Below are 16306 nucleotides of genomic sequence, written 5' to 3'. Positions count from 1 at the left end.
GTTCCTTCCTGGCAGTATTTCTGAGACCCACCATACACGAGTTATTGAACATACCCAAGCTTTTTGGAGCAGGAGGTAGTGGTGCCATTTCCTTAGCTGTAAGTAAGTGTAAATGTAAGAGTGATTCACTCTGATGCACAGCCACCCTGTTTAAGGTGTTTAAGGGCTTTGGACCCTACAATCCTGACCAGTTGCACATATTCAGGGAATTGGGCACACTTATTGGCTCTGATTATTGAACATGTAGAGTATACCATGTTATCCTCATTTATATGTTAATGTCCAATCTTTAAAAATATACCGGTAGGTGGATTGGCTATTTTAATTTATCTCTAGGTATGAGACAGTGGGTGAATGTTTGATGCCCTGCAATGGACTAGGGTCTTCTCCAGCTTGTGTTCAAACCTTGCGCCTATTCCTTCTGGACCTGCCACAGCCTCTCCCAGGATAAATCAGGTGCAAAATAAATAAATGAATGTAAATGTCCAGGAAAAAATAACTCCAGTGTATGTCGTCAATACATCAATGGACGTGTCTATTTTTTCTTCTCTTCCTCTTTTTTGTCTGCAACCACTTCAGACAGATCTTCTGGCCGCAGAGTTTTTACCTTGTTTTCCATATTGGAAAGCCTTTGCTTGATTCTAGTCTGATAGGATGTGTATTCTGCCATGAGCCTGGCAAACTTTGTGGTCATTACATCAAGGTTGCTCTCCAATCGTGAGATTTTTTCCTCTAAATCTTTGGGATCTGCCCCTGCACTGGCCACAGCTTCGTCCAGCAGGTTATCCTTCCTTAAGATGGCTTTTCCCTTCTCCTCCAGGGCCTTTTTGGCCTCAGGGTACTCCGTAAGCGCTTCCATGAGGTCATCTTTAGACAGAGCGAAGAGATCTGAATAGCCCACACTGCGAATGTTGGCTGTCCGTCTGTTTCCGGCCTTACTGCCTTTGATGCCCAGAATACTGATTTCGCCAAAGTAAGCACCATCGCTAAGCACTACAAACTGTGTGACCCCATCATCGGCCACTACAGCAAGCTTCCCTTCTTTTATGATGTACATTTCTCTTCCAATGTCGCCCTTCTTGCAAATGTAATCCCCGGGGCTGAACACCTGAGGCTGCAGTTTGAGCACCAGTTCGATAAGCAGCCCAGCTTCACAATCCTGGAAGATTCGCACCTTCTTTAGCGTGTCCAGATGAACGTTGATGGCTATCTCTGCCTTAAGCTTGTCTGGAAGATTTTTAAGCACCTCCTTCTCATCGCAGGTCTTCTTCTCTGTCCAGAGGTAGTCAAACCACTTAATGACTCTGGCCTCTAGGTCTTTGCTGACTTTTCGAAATTGCATGTATTGCTTGATGGAGTCGATCTTGGCCTGGAACTCCGCACGGGACGCGTTCATGTTGGAGATCATGGCACCGACGTTACCTACGATAGTAGCAAAAATCAGCACTCCAATGAGAAAGTCCGCGACTACAAATATATACTCCACGTCTCTGACTGGAGGCGGAGTTTCTCCAATAGTGGTGAGTGTCAGGGTGGACCAGTACAGGCAGTAAATGTATTTCCTTGACAGGCGTCCATATTCAGGATGGCTGATGTTTGGGTAGACCCAACTATCCGTGCCAAAACCGATGGTTTTTGAAATAGCGAAGAAGATGCAAGCATTCCAATGAATGATGACCAGGATGTAAAGCACAAGGTTGCTGATACGGAAGATGTTCGGGTAGTTAGTTCTGGTCTCTGTCCGGTCGAAGAACTCGAAGAGCCGTGAAATTTTAAAGAGACGGTTAAAGCGCAGTTCTGGATTGTTGTATCCCACTTTTAGCATTAAAATATCGGTTGGAAGCATGGAGAAAACATCATATTTAAACTGTGGAGTTTTTCTATAATGCTCCCTTAACTTCTTGGTGTCTTTAACCAGAAGGCCTTGCTCCAGGAAGCCTAAAGATTTGAACAGAAAATGTCCATTAATTCTATAAATAAGACATTTCTTGAAGGTACAGTATGTAAATTTTTTTAATTTTTAACCTGATTAAAAGACCTTTGTTACTACAAGCAATTTCAATGATGTCAGGTGTGTAAAAGATGTTAAATGACAGGTTAAGATTACTAGGAATGTAAAAAGTTTAAAACAGTTTAAAGATATTACCCAAGCTGGCTGTAATTATTTAATAACAAGGTCATTAAAAAAACATTAGGGGGACCAAATCAACCTATGTTTGGGCTTCCTGCCACTCTTAAATACGCTGACGGACCCTAAGATAATGCAAAGCTAATGAGTTGAATATAATTTATAAAATATTTATAGTATAAAATACAACTATTACATTTATTTAATACGTTTTAAGTTTATTTATAATTTTACATCATTATATGTATATACACTGATCAGCCATAATATTAAAACCACCTCCTTGTTTCTACACTCACATACAGTGGGGCCAAAAAGTATTTAGTCAGCCACTGATTGTGCAGGTTCTCCTACTTAGAAAGATGAGAGAGGTCTGTAATTTTCATCATAGGTACACTTCAACTATGAGAGACAAAATGAGAAAAAAAAATCCAGGAAATCACATTGTAGGATTTTTAAAGAATTTATTTGTAAATTATGGTGGAAAATAAGTATTTGGTCAATAACAAACGAGCAAGATTTCTGGCTCTCACAGACCTGTAACTTCTTCTTTAAGAAGCTCTTCTGTCCTCCACTCGTTACCTGTATTAATGGCACCTGTTTGACCTCGTTATCTGTATAAAAGACACCTGTCCACAGCCTCAAACAGTCAGACTCCAAACTCAACCATGGCCAAGACCAAAGAGCTGTCGAAGGACACCAGGAAGAAAATTGTAGACCTGCACCAGGCTGGAAAGAGTGAATCTACAATAGGCAAGCAGGTTGGTGTGAATAAATCAACTGTGGGAGCAATTGTAAAAAAATGGAAGACATACAAGACCATTGATAATCTCCCTTGGGGTCAAAATGATCATGAGAACGGTGAGCAAAAGTCCCAGAACTACACGGAGGGACCTGATGAATGACCTGCAGAGAGCTGGGACCAAAGTAACAAAGGCTACCATCAGTAACGCACTACGCCGAGAGGGACTCAAATCCTGCAGTGCCAGGCGTGTCCCCCTGCTTAAGCCAGTACATGTCCAGGCCCGTCTGAAGTTTGCAAGAGAGAATATGGATGATCCAGAAGAGGATTGGGAGAATATCATGTGGTCAGATGAAACCAAAATGGAACTTTTTGGTAAAAACTCAACTCGTCGTGTTTGGAGGCTGAGTTGCATCCCAAGAACACCATACCTACTGTGAAGCATGGGGGTGGAAACATCATGCTTTGGGGCTGTTTTTCTGCAAAGGGGACAGGACGACTGATCCGTGTTAAGGGAAGAATGAACGGGGCCATGTATCGTGAGATTTTAAGCCAAAACCTCCTTCCATCAGTGAACGGGGCTGGGTCTTCCAGCATGACAATGATCCCAAACACACCGCTCGGGCAACGAAGGAGTGGCTCCGTAAAAAGCATTTCAAGGTCCTGGAGTGGCCTAGCCAGTCTCCAGACCTCAACCCCATAGAAAATTTGTGGAGTCCGTGTTGCCCAGCGACAGCCCCAAAACATCACTGCTCTAGAGGAGATCTGCATGGAGGAATGGGCCAAAATACCAGCTAGTGTGTGCAAACCTGGTGAAGACTTACAGGAAACGTTTGACCTCTGTCATTGCCAACAAAGGTTATGTTACAAAGTATTGAGTTGAACTTTTGTTATTGACCAAATACTTATTTTCCACCATAATTTACAAATAAATTCTTTAAAAATACTACAATGTGATTTCCTGGATTTTTTTTTCTCATTTTGTCTCTCATAGTTGAAGTGTACCTATGATGAAAATTACAGACCTCTCTCATCTTTCTAAGTAGGAGGACCTGCACAATCAGTGGCTGACACAATACTTTTTGGCCCCACTGTAGAAGCACTTTGTAGTTCTACAATTACTGACTGTAGTCCATCTGTTTCTCTACATACTTTTTTAACCCGCCTTCACCCTGTTCTTCAATGGTCAGGACCCCCACAGGACCACCTTAGAGCAGGTATTTAGATGGTGGATCATTCTTAGCACTGCAGTGACAATGACATGGTGGTGGTGTGTTAGTGTGTGTTGTGCTGTTATGAGTGGATCAGACACAGCAACGCTGCTGGAGTTTTTATATACCGTGTCCACTCACTGTCCACTTTATTAGACACTCCTACCTAGTTGGTCCACCTTGTAGATGTAAAGTCAGAGACGATCGCTCATCTATTGCTGCTGTTTGAGTTGGTCATCTTATAGACCTTCATAAGCGTCACAGGACGCTGCCCACAGGGTGCTGTTGGCTGGATATTTTGGGTTGGTGGACTATTCTCAGTTCAGTAGTGACAGCGAGGTATTTAAAAACTCCAGCAGCGCTGCTGTGACTTATCCACTCATACCAGCACAACACACACTAACACACCACCACCATGTCAGTGTCACTGCAGGGCTGGGAATGATCCACCACCTAAATAATACCTGCTCTGTAGTGGTCCTGGGAGAGTCCTGACCATTAAAGAACAGCATGAAAGGGGGCTAACAAAGCATGCAGAGAAACAGAGGACTACAGTCAGTAATTGTAGCACGACAAAGTGCTTCTATATGGTAAGTGGAGCTGATAAAATGGACAGTGAGCGAAGAAACAAGGAGGTGGTTTTAATGTTATGGCTGATCAGTGTATATATTGTATATATTATGGCCTAGTTCAATAACCACGTAAAAGCCATGATTCACAATCTGTGGAGAGGCAGAAGATCGTTTTTAAGGTTATCATGGTTGTGGTTTTAGTGTTAGATCAAGCAGCACGGATGGATGGGGTCCTCTCAAATCTTTGTGACATGGTACAGGATGATGATTTGCCCTGGCACGTATTATTTAACCTCTTTGCTAGTTCTGCATATGAATCTAATGGGTGAATTAGTGCGATGCATCATTTCAAATACATTTCAAACTTTTTTTAATTATAGCTTTTCTTGGGTGCTTCTACAAGTTCAATCATGTGACATCTGTTATTTTTCAAAGAAGAGAAACACTGCAGCATTAAGTGCAATAACACTGTAAATAAAGTATAACAAATGTTTTACAATACTAATACCTGTTCTTGATCTCACAAATGTGTCTCCATAGTAGATTAGGTCTGAAGAGTAGTCCAGGGCCATCCACAGGGTTGTGAAAGAGTCCTGAAGCTCATTAAAACACGCCCTATAGAAAGACCAGAATAGAATAAAAAATCCTACCCACCAGTCCATTCTTAATAACAGAACTATGGTTATAGGCAGACCTTGTTATCAGCATCATCAGGTTGTAAAACACCGGCGCTGCTATTATTGTGAGCCATCGATAGTAAATGTCTACAGAGGGATCCATGATCCATGAAACTTTCCTAAAGAAACAAAACTTTAATGATCAACCAAGTTCCACAAACAGGATTCATACAACAGCCAATAAATGTTCATGTCCACAACTAAAAGCATCACAATTATTATTATAAAAATGTTAGAACTTACATTCTAATCTAATATATACCTACACTTAAATATAGAGTATATTGGCGTGGTCAAAGTAACATCATCTATCTAACGATACACTGATCAGCCATAACATTAAAACCACCCCCTTGTTTCTACACTCACTGTCCATTTTATCAGCTAAAATAGAAGCACTTTGTAGTTGGAGAACAGCATGAAAGGGGGCTAACAAAGCATGCAGAGAAACAGCTGGACTACAGTCAGTAATTGTAGAACTACAAAGTGCTTCTATATGGTAAGTGGAGCTGATAAAATGGACAGTGTATGCAGAAACAAGGAGGTGGTTTTAATGTTATGACTGATCGGTGTACCTTATTTATTTTTTGAACAGAGGCCAGTAAGATGAGGTTATCTGCAGCAGTTCTCTATTACTATTACTTTGCAGGAAATTACATTTCTGTTGTGTACTTACGGTGGATCTTCTTTCTTTTTATCATCTTTCTTATCATCCTTCTTTTCCTCTTTCTTATCATCGTCCTTTTCATCTTTTTTCTCTTCCTTTTCCTCTTTTTTTTGCTCGTTCTTGTTCCCCTCTTTTTTCTCTTCCTCTTTTTTGTCATCTTTTTTTGTCTGGTCCTTTTTGCTAAAGGTGGCATTTTGTTTATATACATTTAAAAAGCTGAGAAGTTTTCTATGACGGCATATTAAGAAAAATATTTTTTAAGTGTCGATTTCAAGATTAAAGTCGAAATGATTTTGAGATTAAAGTCGAAATAATTTTGAGATTAAAGTCTAAATGATTTCGAGAATAAAGTCAAAATGATTTCGAGAATGAAGTCGAAATGATTTCGAGAATAAAGTCAAAGTGATTTCGAGAATAAAGTCAAAATGATTTCGAGAATAAAGTCGAAATGATTTCGAGATTAAAGTCGAAATGATTTTGAGATTAAAGTCTAAATAATTTTGAGATTAAAGTTGAAATATTATGGCCATAGCAACCTCCTTGTGGCCATATTATGGCCATAGCAACCTCCTTCATGATTGAATGAGGGATGTTCATGATTTGGTAAAGTTATACTTTCATATCGGTTTCACAAATAAAGAAATCCTCAAGCTCCTGGCACATCAGCACCAGTCTGTTATTAGCATAAGGACTTCAAATGAACCTTATGGACTCATACAATTAACTAAAGCCGTATGGCATCGCTATAAATGGTTGCACTGACGGGTTTAGTTATCATGTCATGTGGATGGAAGCGTACAAAACAAACAACAGCTCAAAGATAATCGTGGGTTACTGGATGACGTGACAAGTTTACGACAGCTACACACTCTTTGGCCATAATATTTTGACTTTATTCTCATAATCATTTCGACTTTAATATCGAAATAATTTTGACTTTATTCTCGAAATTGAAACTTAAAAGTATTTTTGTAGAGTGGCCCTAATCCGCCGTCGTAGTTTTCTTATGGGAGCCAGCAGGCCTAAAAGTACTATTTTACCAGGATGTACTAGGGTCAGGGTGTTGTGATTTATTTGCCTACAGGGGGCAGCACTAAGACACTAATCGTCTAGGAATTACTACGGCTGCACATTGATCATTAATTCTAATTCAATTTAATTTTAATTTTACTTTAGGAATTCACAGTATATACAAATCTTACTTATTAATCCTACTTAAAACAACAATATAGGACATAAAACTGTGTTGTGGATTTAGAAGGACTAGAAGGGTTTGCTGTTTCTACTTTATACTTACTCATCTGTGTTGTTGCAGTTGTTCATATTGTAAATTGCTAGTGGCCACTGACGGGCATCTCTTGGAAGGAAAGAAGCATTAAGTTTTTATATTTCTAATGCTTTGGAACATCTGCACACTGCACTACATTTAAACTACAGCTACTCCTATTTTTTCATAATAAAAAACTATAACAGTTATTGGACAGGCTAAGTGGAAATCTACAGCCCTTTGGAATCACGTGAGTCTTTAATTAGACCTCAACCTTTATAATAGCTTGTGAGCATTTAAAATTATTATTGTCCTGCACACCTTAGGTCTTCTCCAGAATTTAAGCAGTACAAGGTGCAAAATTCATACCTGTACCAAACCAAAAAGATTCTTGTGGCTTACTTTCTTTTGTGAGGTTTCTCAAAGCCCTCTAGGGAAGAATGGGCATTGCTGCCTCGGCTAGAAATATCTTTCAGCTCAGGCCCACGGAATCTCTCCAGAAAGGAATCGGGTCTCTCAATCTCAGGCTGCAGCCTATGGGAAGCCCAGTTCCTCAGCATATACAGGAAGTTGGAAAGCCTGGTAGATCAGGACAGGTCAGACAATAACAGACTCACTTTCATGTATGTAGCTTCCTCTGCCCTCTGAGTGAAATGCACATTTAACAATTTCAAATTACAGAATATTGTGTACAACAATTCCACCTTTATGATTCATGATTTAGACCAGATTATCTGTGTGTGATGTGCATTTTACCCAGGTTGGCATCTCCAAGAGATTCTTAAGAGCAATGTGTCCAAATCTAACACCACACTGGCAGACAAACAACATAGAACATAAAGCAAAATACACAATATGGGCACAGGTAGGTGGACACCCAAACCACCCACCCAAAACCATGGGCATCATTATACTGTATAGTTGGTCTAGCTTTTGTTACTTTGACACCCTCCACTTTTCTGAGAAAACATTTCACTAAATTTTGAAACATGGCCACATGGTCTTTCTTACTGAGAATATTACAGTAGTCAAATATTTGGCACTAAGGCCTCCTGGCAAATCAGCATTCCCATTCATCCCAATGGTGCTACATAGGGTTGATGTCAAGATTTTAAACAGGTCAGTCAAGGTCCTCCAGTCAAGGGGTTTATAATTCTAAAGCAAGTAAAAAAAGCACACACTGTGTGTGGGTTACCTGGCCATGGCCCCAGCACCTGTAAACGAGCTCCTGCGAGACTTGTGAAGTTGACTGGTGTCTGAGGAAATGACCCCATGCAAGTCAGAGACAGTGTCCTCACAAAAAGACTGCGCCCTGAGGCATACACACGGGGGAAGGATGTTAAAACAACCAAACAGCTTGGTATGAGCTCACCTGCTAAACACAATGCACTGGAAAGATGGATGCAACTGCTACCACTACCATATAAATATTAACAAAAATATTATATATAATATTATAATATAATTGGTAACAGGTAAGGGTATCATGATTTGAGTAATAAAAGGAGGATATACTTGTAAGTTAAGTCTGTTCAAGCCAAAATTGGTTTTGGCTCAGCAATTTTTACCAAACTTTGCTGGAAAAATGAACAATTCTCAATGCAAGCTTGCATAAAATTTAGACCTTTCATCATCTACCATACATAATATTGTGAAAAGATTCAGGGAATCTAAGGAAATCTCAGTCCATATAAAGCAAGTTCAGATTCCACTATTTGAGTGAGAGGGACCTTCGAACCTTCAGTCAGCATTGCATGAGAAATGGTCAGGCTATTTTAATAATAGCCTCATGGGGTTGTGAGTATTTCAGAAAACCACTGTCACTTAATAAAGTTGTCAGCTGCATAAAGAAGTGCAATCTAAAACTTTATCATGCAAAGAGAAAGCCGTATGTCAATTCTAGGCAGAAATGCCACTGAGTTCTCTGAACCCAAGCTCTTCTCAGATGAAGCAAAAGACAAATGCAATATGCTGTGGTCAAATGAGACCATGATTCAGCTTGCTTTTGGAAAAAAAAAAATGCTTTGTTTTCTGTGCCAAAAATGAAAAAGACCATCCAGACTGTTATCAGTGAAAGGTGCATAAGCCAACATCTGTCATGGTATGAGGGTGCATGACTACCCATGCATATGTGTGAAGGTACCATTGACACAGAGGTGTATATTGGTATTTCTTAATGCATTTTCTTCCCTTTTTCTCCCAACTTTTAGCGTTTCCAGTTACCCAATTGCACTATGCTTCCTCTCTACTGATGTCTATCCCTGCCCGATTAAGGTGAGCGAGACTGACACACGCCCCCTCCAACATGTGTGCAGTAGCCAACTACATCTTTTCACCAGCAGGAGGTGCGTTCATATGCGGATCAGCTTTCTGCACCAGAGCCACACCCTGATCAATGCATTATTCCTCAACTCTGTCATAACTGCCTCTGTTATAAGGAGTTCCCTGTTCTGGTCCCACCCTGTATGAACAACAGCCAATTATTGTTCATGTAGGCACCCAGCCCAGCTGGATGGCAAAGAATTCTACATTTCTTTGCTAAAAGACACTGTATAATATGGTGTCTACCAACCTTATATATTAAAGGAAGACACCTGAAGAGAAGGCATCACTAAATATTGAGTGTTTAATTAAGCATTTTAATTAAGTGATGCCAGTTATTTAGAGAGCAATGAATCACAACCTAATTATTCAGTTGATTTACATAAAACTACTACTCTCTTAAAATATTACTCACTGCAGGTGTTAAATATTTTGTTTATTTAAATGGTGCCTAAATGGACTGAGTTGACTGTACGCTTTATATAATAATACAGCATTTATTTCATTATTAATTATCAACCATCAGACTTTGGCTTAAATAAAGTACAAGTATGAAGTGTTTCTATCCACCAAACATCATTCATGTGAGCAGATAAAACAGCTTTAAAATTATAACAAATATAAATTCAATTCGATAAGTCAATGTGACGTCATACCTGCTGGAACCGTTCTCAATTTGGTCCAGTTCATCATCGGAGGCCCTAAAGGAAAACCTATGATTAGATGGGTAGGACCTTTCTGTGCAGATCTTTGCCATCCTGCCTCTTCACGTTCACTCCTTTTAGGACATTCAGCTCCTGCCAGAACACTGCACATAAAGAATAAGCACATCTTTACTGGTTTGAACTGGTTTTCTTAGTAGTTAACTGTAATATAAACAGCCCAGGTCTACTATGTACAAAGTAATAATGTATTTTGTGTGCTGTGACTATTGTTATAATCCGTTGTGATAAGTAATGTACATTGATCAAAATAAGGAAACAGTTAAACATCACAGCATAACACCAATGTATCCAAACATTGTATCCAAAAAGTCCAAATGTGATTCAACAAGATATTGAATGTAGGCTCTGGATCATTTTGTAAATACAATATTTCAGTTTTTGATTGATACTATTGAAAAAAAAAAAACTTAAATCTAAAACACTTATTACTTTACCATTCTGGGTGATATAGTGCACACTCACTCACTCAACCGAGTTAAGCGGTTAAGAACTCATTATCCAATTAGGGTAATGGAGGGGAGCTGCAGCCTATCCCAGCTTTTCAATGGACACAAGGCACACAGTAACACCCTGGGCAGGGCAGACACACATACACACACCCATTCACCTATAGGGCAATTCAGTGTCTCCAATTAACCTGACTGCATGTTTTTGGACTGTGGGAGGAAACCGGAGCTCCCGGAGGAAACCCACGCAGACGTGGGGAGAACATGCAAACTCGCACAAAAAAAGGACCCGGACCGTCCTGCCTGGGGATCAAACCTGCATGCCTAGGTGCATGGTTTTATACACCTGTGGCAATGGAAGTGATTGGAACACCTGAATTCAATGATTTGGATGGGTGAGTGAATACTTTTGGCATTAAAGTGTATATATATTTAAAACATTTTGGCAGAACCTTATAACCTTATAAAAAAGTGACATTTTCTAAAGATATTATGTGTTCCATATAATGAGGTGAGATTAAAGGTGTGGGTTGTAGAGGTGCCCTATCCAGAAAGACATAAACTCTGTTCTCACAAACAAATGTTCTTATAAACCATGCCTCAATCAAAACCAGTTTCACAGAACAATTAAAGAGTTGCTTAAAGAAAAGGCTATAAAAGCTGTCCTCAAACCACAACATGACAAAGTACACTGCTCAAAAAAAATGTTCAGTTAGAAAGAGTAAGTAATGGTGAATTAATTTCACCTGCTTTGGTGTAAATGAATGTGACAACAGATGTACTAAAGAGGTAGCAGTAAGACAACCCCAAAAAGGAATTGGTTTTGCAGGTGGTGGCCATAGACAAATACTCTCTCCTTATCTTTCCTGACCTTCTTTTCTAGTCTTGCACTTCGTTAGTATCCTTGTCACTACTGCTAGCATGAGGTGATACTTGCAGTCCTTACAAGTTGCAGAGGTAGTCCAGGGTCATTCAGGGTGGCACATCCATATGTGCTGTCACAAAAAGCTTTACTAAATAGTGCTACTGACTGTCCAAGAGCTTAATCAGTGAACACTGGAAATACTGGAGAACCCTAACATACAATTACACAATTACAAATAACATACAATAAAACAAATTCTTCTTTTTACTGCATTTTACAAAATGTACCAACTTTTACATTTCTGTTCTCTATGCAATAAGTGAGACAAACGTATCTGCTGTAAATCATGTTTTATTCAAACGTCCACAAACTCTGTACACATGATTGCAGCACTCTGGTCTGAAGAGATTGAAGAGACATGCTGTTGAGATCTCTGCAAACAGTGACAATACCGCCATCTAAGCTCATGGTCTAAAAATACAGACTGCTTAGTCGTGTGGCCTAACCACTAAACAAGATCAGTCATCCCTTCGCAAGATCCCACCAAAGAAGCCAGTAAGACCTCAGTCAGCATATTTACATGTGTATAATTGTGCTAAAATAACAATAATAGGCTTCAAAACTCTGTTTTACTCTACTGTTTGGGTTTCAGTAGGCTTGGTCCCTGGACAAGAGGGGTAACCACATTTAGTAGAGGTACTAAGGTACTCTACAGGTCACTGGGCAACCACCTTCATTTGGGATCACAAATTTGAAATAACCCTCACCTAAGGGTACCGTGCAATGGAAAAGAAGCATTAAAGACTTTATATACACAACATTCCTTTTACACACAATGTTCTATCAGTAAATGTTTAGAGCACTTTACTGCAGCACTGACAGTAAAATGATTAAAAATCCCAACCACACTGTTGTAATTGGTAATTTCAAATCAATATAACACATACTACTACCATGTCATCACCATGTTAGTGTCATTGCAGTGCTGAGAAAGACTAAATCACATCTGGTCAATGGGGGTGCTATGAAGTTCCCTTTCAACTGATAAACAGGTAAAGACAAATGTCCAGCAACAGTCCAGCCACAGTCAGTATTTGTATACCCCAAGTTAATCAGTATATGGTAGACGTAGCTTATAAAAAAATCATCAATGAGTGTATGTGCCAGATAGGTGTACCTAATAAAGAGCTCAGTTAGTGTATACAATCGGCTATGGTTAAAGATATAAACAAAATAGAAATACAATGCCACCAAGTTCTCATCTTAAACGGACCAAAAGACAGTAGAAACCTACACCAACTAAACATAACATTATGACCACTGACAGGTGAAGTGAATAACACTGATTATCTCTTCATCACGGCACCTGTTAGTGGGTAGGATATATTAGGCAGCAAGTGAACATTTTATCCTCAAAGTTGATGTTAGAAGCAGGAAAGATGAGCAAGCGTGAGGATTTGAGTGAGTTTGACAAGGGCCAAATTATGGCGGCTAGAGGACTGGGTCAGAGCATCTCCAAAACTGCAGCTCTTGTGGGGTGTTCCCAGTCTGCAGTGGTCAGTATCTATCAAAAGTGGTCCAAGGAAGGAACGGTGGTAAACCGGCGACAGGGTCATGGGCGGCCAATGCTCATTGATGCATGTGGGGAGCGAAGGCTGGCCCATGTGGTCCGATCCAACAGACGAGCTACTGTAACTCAAATTGCTGGAGACGTTAATGCTGGTTCTGATAGAAAGGTGACAGAATACACAGTGCATCACAGTTTTTTGCGTATGGGGCAGCAAAAGGGGGACCAACACAAAATTAGGAAGGAGGTCATAATGTTATGCCTGATTGGTGTATGCTGTGGTCAGATGAGTCCATGTTTCAGCTTGTTTTCAACAAAAACAAATGTCAAGTTCTCCATGCCGAAGACTTGAAAGGGTAACTTCACAGAAAATAAAAAATATGGAAATAAAATTTGGTACATTTTGTTGAAGTACAATAATATCACTGTGTTACAGTAAAATCTATTTCATTTTTAACCAGACACTGTAACAGTGAACCATAATGAAAACATAACTGTGAAAACTGGTGCTGCAGCATTTTTTTTTAGAAAATCAGAAAAAAAAAGCTACAAGTATATTTTACATCTGGACCCTGCATTACATGTTAAGTGTACTGCATTTAATAAACACAAGGCTTCGTTACAAAGACATGCACGTATGATAACCAAGTTTCCATTTCAAAGGTTGCTGAAATGTTTTCCTGTTTTATTTTAACAATAAATGAAAAAAGAGAAATTGATAATGCAAGCTGTATGCTTAATATACATTCTATTTTACATGTTTAAGATAAGAATAATGTAAGAGAAATGTCTCCCTAGCTATTAAGAGCATGAAAGTAAGTAAATGATGGTGAGCAGTAAGCATCAGTCTTAGTAATTAATCCCGACTGGGTCTTACATCAGACTAGGAGGTTTAATTTGAGTGTTAATTACTCGACTTTTCACCAAACATTATTTTTATTCCATAATAATCATGCAAAACCTATAATGGAACAAGCATTATCAAGTTGCATAAAATAACATGGCTTAATATGGCTCTAACCTTTTTCCTTTTTAACAGTCAGATTTTATGGTAAAAAGTGCAGCTTACCTAGGCTTGATTAAGAAACACAGTTCAGTTTGTTTATGGACAGTTAGTGGTTATGAGTGCTGGCTGCTCTGCTGGCTGTCGACACTGAGCGCTCCTCTGCACATACAGGACAATCCCAACGCTGATCAACACATTCCACTGTCCAGTGCTGTTTTACCCATAATCCACTGTTTTCTCTTTGAAATCGAGTTATAGCAACACATCACAGGTTTAATCCATCAGTATCCATCAGTGAAGCAGTCTGAATGATTAATCAAATACTGGAGTATTGAAAGGAGGCAGACCGAGGGGGCGTGGCTAGGTATTATTATAATAAAGTGGGCGTGGCTACTTCTTTTTACATTTACATTTTCAGCATTTAGCAGACGCTCTTATCCAGAGCGACTTACAGAAGTGCTTCCATAGTAAACATTTCATTTCTCAAGTTTTAGTAAACAACAGTCAAAGAACACGAATCTGCTGAAACCTGTTAGAACCAAAGTTGTTGGTTTTTTTTTTGGAAAATGAAAAATTTTAGTAAATAGGTACAAGTCAGCTTAAGTGTTTAGTAAAAAGGTGAGTTTTTAATAATTTTTTAAAGACAGCAAGAGACTCAGATGTTCGGACAGACAGAGGAAGTTCATTCCACCACTTCGGCGCTAGAACAGAGAAGAGCCTTGATGCTTGTCTTCCTTTAGTCCTGGGTGGAGGATCAAGTTGAGCGAGACTAGTGGCTCGGAGGTTGCGTGGTACAGAGCGGGGTTTGATTAGACCGCAAAGATAGCTTGGGGCTGGTCCATTTTTGGCTTTGTAGGCGAGCATCAGTGTTTTAAACTGAATGCGTGCAGCTACAGGAAGCCAGTGAAGAGAACGCAGCAGTGGGGTGATGTGGCAGTGTTTGGGCTGGTTAAAAACCAGACGGGCAGCTGCATTTTGGATGAGCTGCAAGGGTTTAATAGTGGACATGGGAGCTCCTGCCAGGAGGGAGTTGCAGTAGTCCAACCGTGAGATTACAAGTGATTGGACCAGAATCTGGGTAGCTTCCCTGGAGAGAAATGGTCGAATCTTCCTGATGTTGTACAGGAGGAACCGGCACGATCTTGTCATGTTGGCTATATAAGGAGAGAAGGTCAGCTGGTTATCCAGGACAGCACCAAGGCTTCTTACCTTATCAGATGGTCTGATCTGGGAGTCATCAAGAGAAATAACTAGGTCCTGGGTTGGAGACTGATCTCTGGGAATGAGCAACATCTCTGTCTTGCTGGGATTAAGTTTCAGATGATGAGCTGGCATCCATTGTGAGATATCTTGCAGACATGCTGAGATGCGAGCTGAGACTTGTGTGTCTGAAGGAGGAAATGACAGAACGAGCTGAGTGTCATCTGCATAGGAGTGGTAGGAGAAGCCATGGGAGGCTATGACCTTACCCAGAGAGCGGGTGTAGATAGAGAAAAGAAGTGGGCCAAGTACAGAGCCCTGAGGAACACCTCAAAAACCTTTTTATAGAGGTTTGCAGCGGTATACCGTATTTATCATCCTGTAGGTAAAGCCATGTAAACCCTTACATTTTTATTAATTACAGCAATCAATATTTATGTAAATTTTTGCTCCTACCATTTCAAAAAATTCAAAATATTTGGAGAACACGTTCATTTAGGGTGCAATGCAGGAACACACCCTAAACAGGGTGTCTGTCAACCACCAGGCATTACACACTCACTTATTTACTCACTCACACATCTAGAGGATATTCATAGCCAGTCCACCTTCAGAACAGGGCGGCACGGTGGCTAAGTGGGTAGCACTGTTGCCTCACAGCAAGAAGGTCCTGGGTTCGATCCCCAGGTGGGGCGGTCTGGGTCCTTTCTGTGTGGAGTTTGCATGTTCTCCCCGTGTCTGCGTGGGTTTCCTCCGGGAGCTCCGGTTTCCTCACACAGTCCAAAGACGTGCAAGTGAGGTGAATTGGAGACACTAAATTGTCCAGGACTGTGTTCGATATGACCTTGTGAACTGATGAGCCTTGTGTGATGAGTGACTGCCGTTCCTGTCATGGATGTAGCCAAAGAGTG

At 40.1% G+C, this 16306-nt stretch overlaps 1 protein-coding gene across 1 annotated transcript; it reads right to left on the bottom strand.

The window, feature by feature from the left end:
• Positions 1-535: 535 nt before the first annotated feature.
• cnga3a (cyclic nucleotide gated channel subunit alpha 3a) lies at positions 536-10343 on the bottom strand. Its single transcript, XM_062998151.1, has 8 exons — positions 10243-10343; positions 8460-8576; positions 7667-7843; positions 7295-7354; positions 6007-6225; positions 5348-5449; positions 5162-5268; positions 536-1938 (listed from the first exon to the last, which is right to left on the bottom strand). The coding sequence occupies exons 1-8, from the start codon at positions 10341-10343 to the stop codon at positions 536-538; spliced, it is 2286 nt and encodes a 761-aa protein (XP_062854221.1).
• Between the last annotated feature and the right edge of the window lie 5963 nt (positions 10344-16306).

Source organism: Trichomycterus rosablanca, chromosome 6 (genome assembly GCF_030014385.1).
Source record: "Trichomycterus rosablanca isolate fTriRos1 chromosome 6, fTriRos1.hap1, whole genome shotgun sequence".
NCBI classification, from domain to species: Eukaryota; Metazoa; Chordata; class Actinopteri; order Siluriformes; family Trichomycteridae; genus Trichomycterus; species Trichomycterus rosablanca.
The sequence above is the reverse complement of the archived record's forward strand: the minus strand, read 5'-3'. Positions and strand labels throughout refer to the sequence as shown.

Bases quoted from the DNA above. Each gene is read 5' to 3' on its own strand.
- cnga3a (XM_062998151.1), bottom strand. From the start codon at position 10,343: ATGGCAAAGATCTGCACAGAAAGGTCCTACCCATCTAATCATAGGTTT. The intron at 8,577-10,242 runs GTATGACGTCAC...TGTATGCCTCAG, and splicing joins ATTGAGAACGGTTCCAGCAG to GGCGCAGTCTTTTTGTGAGG. The intron at 5,269-5,347 runs GTCTGCCTATAA...GTCTTTCTATAG, and splicing joins CTGATGATGCTGATAACAAG to GGCGTGTTTTAATGAGCTTC.